This window comes from Limulus polyphemus, unplaced genomic scaffold (assembly GCF_000517525.1).
Source record: "Limulus polyphemus unplaced genomic scaffold, Limulus_polyphemus-2.1.2 Scaffold2664, whole genome shotgun sequence".
NCBI lineage: Eukaryota > Metazoa > Arthropoda > Merostomata > Xiphosura > Limulidae > Limulus > Limulus polyphemus.
In genome coordinates this window covers 40689-50845 of record NW_013668274.1, presented here as the reverse complement: position 1 = coordinate 50845, position 10157 = coordinate 40689, and the positions used below count along the sequence as shown (strand labels likewise).

Below are 10157 nucleotides of genomic sequence, written 5' to 3'. Positions count from 1 at the left end.
ACTTACTTTAGTGTGGAACGTGCTCCCCAAGACACCCGAGGCCCGTATAACTTACTTTAGTGTGGGACGTGCTCCCTAAGACGCCCGAAGCCCGTATCACTCACATTAGTGTGGGACGTGCTCCCTAAGACGCCCGAAGCCCGTATCACTTACTTTAGTGTGGAACGTGCTCCCCAAGACACACGAGGCCCGTATAACTTACTTTAGTGTGGGACGCGCACCCAAATACACCTGAAGCCTGTATGACAATAATACAGATTTTTAGATTAATTAATATCATATTTCACTTTTCTAAGAACTATCTACATGATTTTGAGTACTTATGCACTTTTAAGGATAAATTCTAAATACAATTTCTCATAACACATCGAACACGTAATACAGTGTTGTAAAATCTAATTGGTCAATGGGAATCAAAGTGAATGTAGCGAAATTCGCATGCAAATACAAAAGTACCTAAACACTTTAATGGTCATTTAAAATTTAAAATCCTGCTTTCAAAATCTAAGTAACAGCTATTTATACAGAAGAGTATTAGAAAAAACATTTTTCCGTTTCATTTCACAAGATTCCTTCTGGAATGACCATTTTAATGAATTTTCTTCAATGTAGAAGCTTTATTGTTGTTTATATAAGATATTAGAATAGCTCTTCACATAACAAAAACTGGACTACAGGTGAGTTTGTTACGTAAACTCTCTATAATAACTGGATACAGAAGTTGTGATATTGACCTCTATGGCATTATTTTACAATAGTGTCAGGACGTTGTCACCACTGATTTGATTATACAAATCCTCTAATAGCGTCATATAGGGATTACATTAGATTATCGTGCAGAGCTACACAAAAGGGATATCTGTGCATAACCGTCCCTGATTTTGATTTGATAGACTAGAGGGAAGTCATATAGTCAACAGCATCCATTGCCATTCTTATAACACACCCATGGCTTTAAAATTTGATTTGAGATTTTGCTCAACATGATGCGAAAAATAAGCCTTCAGATTAAAATTTAGGCACAGTAACGCCCTGTCTGACATATGAGTTGTCATGGTAAGTTTAATACATATAACTTTATCATAAAGTCGTTTGTCATTTGCGAGCTTCATTATTCAAAATTATGTGTAATTTTAATAACTTTGTAACAAAACACCAACATATTACTTTTTATGTGATGAGAGAGCCTGTAATCTTTTAATAACTTTGTAACAAAACACCAACATATTACTTTTTATGTGATGAGAGAGCCTGTAATAAAGTAATATGTTTGTGTTTTGTTAAAGTTATTAAAAGTTATGTGATGAGAGAGCCTTACTGCTCCCCCCACCGATGGCTCAGCGATAACTTAGAGAGCTTATAACGTTAAAAATCTAGTTTTGATACTCGCGATAGGTAGAGCACTGATAGCCTTTTGTATAGCGTTTTGATGAACAACAAAGTTGTCCTTAATACAGTGGAATCTGTCTAACGTCACTCTAAAAGAGTGTACCATGGGCGGACTTAGTCATGTCAACATCTCTATAATACTGCCTGCCATACGGTAGTTTACCATGAGTGGACTTGGTCATGCCAAAATCTCTTTAATGCCGCCCTAAGGGCGTTTACCATGAGTGGACTAGTTCATGCCAAAATCTCTATAATACTACCATAAGGGAGTTTACCATGAGTGGACTTGGTCATGCCAAAATCTCTTTAATACCGCTCTGAGGGCGTTTACCATGAGTGGATTAGGTCATGCCAAAATCTCTATAATACTACCATAAGGGAGTTTACCATGAGTGGACTTGGTCATGCCAAAATCTCTTTAATACCGCTCTGAGGGCGTTTACCATGAGTGGACTAGGTCATGCCAAAATCTCTACATCACCCGTCCAAGACAGTGTACCATGGGTGAGCTTTATTACACCAATTATTTGGTGTTTTAGTGATTTCTGAGTGTATGTGCCAAGAACATGTGTGATTAACTAATTACCATCCATCATGTTGCATTGGACTAGTCCCTGAACTTTCCATTACTGAATCTAGGCCAAATAATAAACCATATAAATTTTATACAACGTACAACTAACTAAAAATTGGAGAAAAGCAAAAAAAAGCTCGAACTTGTATTGAAATTTGGTTGTCATACAGTAAAACGCTGTCCAGATAAGTTAAACTTGGTGTTCAAAAGTTACCCAAAATACTTAATTTCACACTGTTTAAGATATTCAAGAAAATAGTTAACTTGATTTTTTTTTCAAAAATAACAAAAATAATCTACAAATCTATCATAACGTAAATGTTTAAAATCCACGTGGGCAATTAGCAACCATTAACTCCACATGGGCAATTAGACAACCACTGTTTTTCATGGTATCAAGCGAAGTTTTGAAATTTTTAGTGGAAGTCGGATATGGTTTAAACAGCCAGGCCAGAGGCACTTGTTCAGCCATAGATTGATTTTCCTACTTTTGAACCGCAGAGAAAAAGAAAGGCAGCCTCTCGTTAGTGCCCACAGTCTAAAGCGGGTACCTCAACAGAATAGCGGGACTGATTGTCAATCGTATAACGCACACACAACTGAAAATGCGTGTTTGGTGTACACCACATTTCAGACCTAAGGCACTTGAATCCCCATCAGAAACACTAACCACTGTGCCACCATGTTTGGGCCTAAGAAGAGAGTCATGTTTTGTTGATCAGTACAAAATTTACTTTATCAGTTTTTGTGACAATGATATCATTATGGCCTTGAAACCTTTTCCCAGTGAGGCTCATTCAGCTAAATAGAGACTAACATGTCTCATAATACAGTTATAACTTTGAAGAGAATCAAATGCGAAAATTCTAATATATATATGTATGTTATAATGTTATCAAAGATTCCCACAATATCGCACTCCGCACTTTAGTGTCATAGGTTCGTTATAAAAGTAAAGGTCAAATCTCACTATTCGGCTAGAATTGTCCAAGAGTTAGCAGTGATTGTTGTCTATTTTTGTTAAATTTCATGCTAAGCTACTTGCGTGTTATTTGCGCTAACCATCCTAATTTTCAGTAATAGCTTATAGGGAAGGCAGCTACTCAACACCACATATCGCCAACTCTTGGACTACTCTTTTATAAACGAATAGTGGGATTGATCGTAATATTATAACGCCACCACGAATGAAAACGCAAGTAAATTCGGTGACGGTTTTAATCCCACAGCTAGCAGTCCAGCACTCTAACTTGCAAGGTCATTCCAGCTCGTGGTGTTGGTGACTCCCTGCCTTCTTTTTAGTGTACTATTATAATTAAAACAAGAAACATGTATGTTATATTTTAATCATGTTGAAAGAGATATCGTTTTGTTGTTAAGTTTTACTTTACGGGTTGGCCTCTAGTAGAGCTCTGGATTTCGGCACTGGGTTCGAATCCTTGCGAAACAACAAAAACTTCTCCGCACTTTTACCTGTGAGTGCGTTAACGTGAATCGTGGGAAGTAGGGTGATGCTGACTGCCGGTCTTACCTATGGTCAATAGTTCGAAATTATGGATGGCAGCAGGTATACTTAGTAGCTTTGCCATAAATACAAGTACTTAGTCGTCAAGAAAACAATTCTACACATTGTGTACAACACGTGCGCTTAGACACGGCTCATGTATCGAGCACATGCTGCAGTTAAGAAAAATTACGAAATAACTTATGCTACGCTTAACAAGTTTTACATTCTGTTGATAAATTAGGTTTTATTAATATTAGATATTTGACATAGCAATTGTAATTTTAATGACTCAATACCGTAGTTTCGTTTTAGAACAATCTTTTTACTTTTGAGATTCCTTAATATTTCTGTTAACGATGACTCAAGTAACATTTTATATTCAGAGGAGTAGGTACAGTCATAAATCGATAGGTCTAAGTTTAATATTCCTTAGCATATAGATAGGTCTAAGTCAAATATTCCTTAGCATATGGATAGGTCTAAGTCAAATATTCCTTAGCATATGGATAGGTCTAAGTCAAATATTCCTTAGTATATCCATAGGTCTAAGTCAAATATTCCATAGCATATGGATAGGTCTAAGTCAAATATTCCTTAGCATATGGATAGGTCTAAGTCAAATATTCCTCAGCATATGGATAGGTCTAAGTCAAATATTCCTTAGCATACGGAAAGGTTTAAGTCCAATACTCCTTAGTGTATCGATAGGGTTATGTCAAATATTCCTTATTAAGATGAATCAAATTACGAGTTTACTATAATAAAGAGATTAACCTCGATTTTCTTAATAACCTCAACATCAACAACTGAAAACATTTACTATAAAAACCTTACCTCCACAATATTAAAATACTGAGAGTTAGTTTGATTAACCAAATCGTTTAAGTAGCTTGTCATTCATGTATTTAAGAAATAAATATATGAGGGTGATAGTCATATTACATTGACATGTTCAGTCAGTTTCTGCAATACATACAAAATGTTCTCTTGCATAGATAAAAGCACTTCAACTTAATAACATACATAAAAAGCAGATTTGTGTTGTAATTGCTTTGTTATAAGTGAATAGTTATCATGAATTGTGAATTATAGCTATAATACAACATACAAGTGTGTGTGTTGTTGTTTTTTCATAGCAAAGCCATATCGGGCTATCTGCTGTAAATCCGTATACTTACCGCTTTCCAACCGGGGGACCAACATACAAGAAAACAGCACTTCTATACGAATTGTATCAACAGAAAAATGTTGATTAGTGTTGATTCTCCGTTACTTACTAGCCTACAAGGTTTAGTTACCTACATGCTTCAGAGTCTACAGCCTTCCAAATAAGTTATTAAACATTATTTTTATTAGAAAAAATGGATTTTCTGCACATGGGTAACACCACATAGTTTAATAAATGATTGATGAGTTTTCTAGCTGTAAGTTTCTGTATATCGTGTCCCTTCTATATGGTATGTACCAAAAACAATAGAAACTATAAGATTTTGTTTTTATAAACTTTTCACACTTTGAGAAAAATAATATTTGCACTATAAGCTAACGTGAATCACAAATGCACACGTAGCACACAGCTGACGCCGATAACTCACGGTTAGATGATTCAGAAGTACGTTTCCGTCAAGCTTTAAAAATTTACCACCGCTCTTAAAGATTCAGTTTCCAGTTCTGTTGAGGACTTATGACAGTCGTATAAATGAAAGTGAAATACAGATTTTTGGTTTAGGCTGATACATTTTCAATGTTTAGAGGATCACTGTAGTCTTTAGGATCAAGGATATCAAACAAACGATTAATTGATAGTTGCGGAAGTTCTATCAACCTACTGTACTCACTTCACGCCATTTCTGTACCCTAGGAATCAAACAGACGTAAAAACAAAATATTTAACACATAATCCCTCTAGTGTTTTTTTAGACATTTAATAAAATTTTATTGAACTACGCTCACCAAAGTGTATTACAGACGAATATATTATTCTGAAAGTATCTCATTGATAAAAATATGAAAGTAAATGTCAAAATATTCAAAGGAGAATTAAAATAAAAGTTACAATTTAATGAGATTATTACTAAAACAATGAAAAATAAACCGTGTAAATTTATGTATCACAGAACCACCGTACTTATGTGTATATCTGCGTTTCAATGAATATTAACATATTCACTCGTTAGCACACAATGAAAAAAAAAATACAGTTGGGGTGCAGTAATGGTAATCGAATTTTTAGTGAGTTACATTAGTAAATCGAAATTTTGTACTAACATTTAATTGTGATTAAGAGCCGTCGTAATGATAATTATAAGATTCACAGTCCGAAATTTAGAAATTTCTTGCGCATTTTATAAAGGTATTTGAACTTTATTTTATAGACTAAACTATTTAAGTTTAGTATCAATAGTGAAACAAAAATTCTCAAATGTTTAACCAAACCACAATTTTTTTCTGAATTAAGCTGAAAATTTGTGGCCTGGTTGTTTTTGTTCGCTTGTCGTCCATTATATACAATATGAAGATTTTTATTTGTATAGGCTGCCTTGTCATCCACGTATGCACAATGCCAGCAGATATAATCCAATATTGTTGATATACCTTCTTTGATACTTACCACAAGCAACACAACGTTAATATCACAATACACAACTTGAAAGAACTGTTAAGCCTGTCATATAAGTCTGTAACTTAACCAGTAAAGTGTTGTTTTTCTTGTTTTCAAGTAAGCATGAGAATAAAGATCTGGTTCTGTATTACCGTAAAGTCCTAGACTACATTTCTCAAGTTGTGTATTGTGATATTAACGTTGTGTTGTTGGTGGTAAGTAACAGATATCTAGATTATGTATCTCAAGTTGTTTATTGTGATATTAACGTTGCGTTGCTTGTGGTAAGTATGAAAGTTTTGATTTGTGTTCATTCTACCTTTTCCGTTACTGTCTGCGTTATTATTTGTTTAATTCAGTTTTACCTTTGAGGTTTTTCTTAGCATCGTTATGGGGCGAGAGAGGCGAATTTTTACCTCTTTTCTATATTTTTATTTAGTATTTAGTAATTCTGTGCACAGGGCAAGCATTGAGGTAAACATTAGTTAAGATAGTTATGTAATTATTAAGTGTCTTTTGACATAAAAGCACGGTATTGTATTAACTAGAAAAATCAGACTCATATAATAGTATTTAACTGTAGATGTGTTATGAATTATTGGTGAAGATTTCACTATTTGCTCATGATTGTGCTTGATGATAAAGGGATGTTTGTGTAAACTTATAATCCATAGTGTTTGGTGCTTTTAACTACATACACAAGCTTTGAACATGAAAAAGTGATTGCTCTAAAAATTTTCACTTCCGCCATGTAAAAGTAATAACTACGTTTTATTATCACTGTATTGTATTTATTTAATAGTAGCAAGTGAAGCGAACAGCATACAGTGATATGTCTTAAGTTGTTATGTGTGCAAAAATACTTTGAATGAATATGTATAATAGATAATATGAATTGAAAGATTACAAAGAGCATAGAAAATGGTAAAAAATTTGTATGACAATTACCATGAAAGTCTACCTTGTCTATAATAAACAGTGAAGATTAACATTATATATATATATTTGTTTTAAAAACCTAAACTACACTGGAAGTTTTGAAGGTCTTAGGAAGTCATTATAATAGAATTTCCATAAACATAACAATCTTACAAATTAATATTTCAACCCTACCCACCCCTTGAAATAGCACTTTAAAAAAATCTTTAACATCCATATATGTCTTTGTTTAAAAAAAACAATAATCGATTTAAATACCTACAATATCAAATGCATCTCGTCAGTAGTTATTGAAGGTACTAACTCAAAAGGAAAAAAAGTTAACAAATAATTAAATAATTTTTCAACATCATCTGTAGCAACTAGAATTCACATGAGAATGAAAAAGAGAGTTAGAATGTCTCTATAATGACAGAATGTTTTGCTTCCATAAAACATTAATATATAAATCATCATTGTACATATTGTAGATGGTGTAAGTAATTCAGTGCTCTTCTAAACCTCATACAATAACCTATAACTAGTCTCAAAGAACAAAGACTGTGGATAAAAAACAAAACAAAAAAGAACAGGTTATAGCTGCTGTTGTTTTAAAACTTTCGCACAAAGCTACGCAATGTATCTGCACAAAGCACTCTCTAACCTGGAAGTGATAGACTAGAAGGAAAGCAGATTAATCCACAGCGTCCAATCGCCATCAACTTTTCGGCTACTCTTTTAAGCACACGCGGTCTATTGTACGAAGCGCGTTTTAGCAGTAACGGAACGCAAGCCATGAATCCTAGCGTTCAAAGTCTGGATGCTCTAACCACTCAGCCACGCCCGTCCAAAAAAACAAAAAACAGAAACATAATACGAATTCTATTTTAACTTATCTAATAAAGGTACACACACTTAACTCTATGATTTTATGTATATATTGTTCTATATTTGACAAAAAGCTCCATCTAATTCAAAGTAATGAAAGAATAGGGAAATAAACAACAAACAGTGTTTGCATGTAATATAGGCTTGACAAAATCATGCTTACAACGTTGCCCCCCAGTGGCACAGCAGTATGTCTACGGACTTACAACGCTAGAATCCGGGTTTCGATACCCGTGTTGGGCAGAGCACAGATAGTCCATTGTGTAGATTTGTGCTTAATTACAAACAAACAAACAAAGCTTACAAAGTTAAAGAATAATTATACTAACCTGGCAACACCTGGCCTGGCTGTTGGTAGGATGGCCGCTTCATCCACTCGTACGGACTACGAACAGGTTGTGGCCGAGGCTGGTTTCGAATACCTGGTGACGGTACTAGGCCGCTACTGATTCCGGAGCATGGGGACGGAGATTCGTCCGTAGAAGTTGTTGCTCCATTGTCAGGAGGGTGGACCAAATCCGCCAAACTGATTGTTCCTTGGCAATTGGTCATAATATCATGTTGTCTGTAAGTAGGGAGCCCAAAATTACACTGCTGACCAGTGGTCGAAGATAAATTGACCGGCATGCCGACATTGGAACAAGGACTGGGATTTGAGAGCGAACCTTGGGACTGAGACCAGTCTTCATAGTTGTTGGGATTTGTAGCTGCACGAGCACACGAGCCGCCGTTGGTGCTAGAGACAGGGTAGACGGACGGAGTGTGCCAACCCTGTTGGAGCATTGTTTCGGACACTGGACATCCCAAATCATAACCCTGTTGACCAGACCCATAATGTGATAATGGAGCTTGTTGCATTGGGTTGGATGCGTACGGATATGGGTTAAAGGTTGTCTGATGGGACGGTGTTGGAAACATTGCGTAGTGAGTATCGTAATAAAGGACCATAGTGTCAGTGCTGTCTGGACATAACCTAGAAGCACGTGGAAACTCCAGTGCTTCTGCTGGATGTAATCAAGAACTTGAACAACACAGTTACTTCGCTGAAATTAAACTTGCCGAAAAACGAGCGTTTTTGAAAACAGAATCTTCTCTTCTTACGATCACGCTGTGCTACTATCACTCCACTTAAAACGACGACTTGTTTTGCTCTGAGCACCAATAAATCTAAGTTAACTTTCTCCAGAGAGCACCCCTTTCGCTAGAATGTCTGCCACGCTTTCACCTTACATATTGACGTAACGCTGCCATTTCAACTGCCTCTCGTTGTCGACCCGCACATGTTATTGGTTAGTATGTACTCTCCGCCCCAGACTTTTTCCATGCAACCAATGAACAAACAGAGTAGAAAGACACATGACTTTGAAACATTGGTGGGTGGAGCAAGTACAAAGTTTCAGTGAGCGACCTGCCCCCAGCTCTGTGTCTGCTCTAAATCCCAAAATCTCTACCACTACGAATCGGCTTGGACCATGTCCCATACCACAACCTCGAGCGGGGTGAAGAAGAAGAAGAACAGTTTCCGAGCGCCTCCGGTTGTCTTCTGAGGTTTTCCTCGGAAGTCTTCAAATCGAAATTCCTGCCAGTAGATAGATAGATGGATTTAGTTCGAAGGAGACGATGAATACGTCCGACTGAAAACTGGGGTCCAAGATTCAATTCATAGAACATCCTTCAATGGCTCATACGAACGCATATTTTAGGCAATGCGAAGTATGACGACTTCTCGTTTTTAAGATTGAAACAATAGTTATTATTTTTGTAAAGTAATCTTGATAATTTTAAGTTATTTAAGAAGCACGATGGAAGAATGTGATATTAAGAAACGTGTTCAACTCAAAGTTCGCCGACTTTAGTAGCATGAATATCTCTGGGGGAGGAGAGAGGTGATATGAATCCAATGTTTTCCTGCTGTCCTGTTATTTCTCATAATTTCAAGGCCACGTAGAGTTTTATTCAGTTCATAAGTTTGTTTAGTGTACAGATGTCTGATAAGAGACCAAAATGATAGTATCTTTTTAATGAAACACTAAACGTAATACAAACTTTAGTGCTTCGACTTATAGTTAAATCGAGCAGTCGAAAGAGAAATTGTAGGTGGATACAGTATTAAAAGTTAATTCAACAGTAAGAACGAAGGTACCTATTTAATAAAACAATGGAATCTAATCTTTATAAGTAAGAAGGTAAGAAAAGGTATATTTAATTAGCTATAATCATTACCAAGTTGACTTCTACGTAGGCAGAGATTAATATTAACAGTTGATATTTTTATAACC

General features: G+C 35.6%; 1 protein-coding gene across 1 annotated transcript in view; it reads right to left on the bottom strand.

Annotated features, from left to right (window-relative positions):
• The window catches only part of LOC106467567 (homeobox protein CDX-1-like), a 17068-nt gene extending 7975 nt beyond the window's left edge, over positions 1 to 9093 (bottom strand). The window contains exon 1 of the mRNA XM_013927927.2: positions 8208 to 9093. Within this exon, the coding sequence (XP_013783381.2) occupies positions 8208 to 8826 (619 nt within the window). The 5' untranslated portion in view covers positions 8827 to 9093. The remainder of the gene's footprint in view (positions 1 to 8207) is intronic.
• Between the last annotated feature and the right edge of the window lie 1064 nt (positions 9094 to 10157).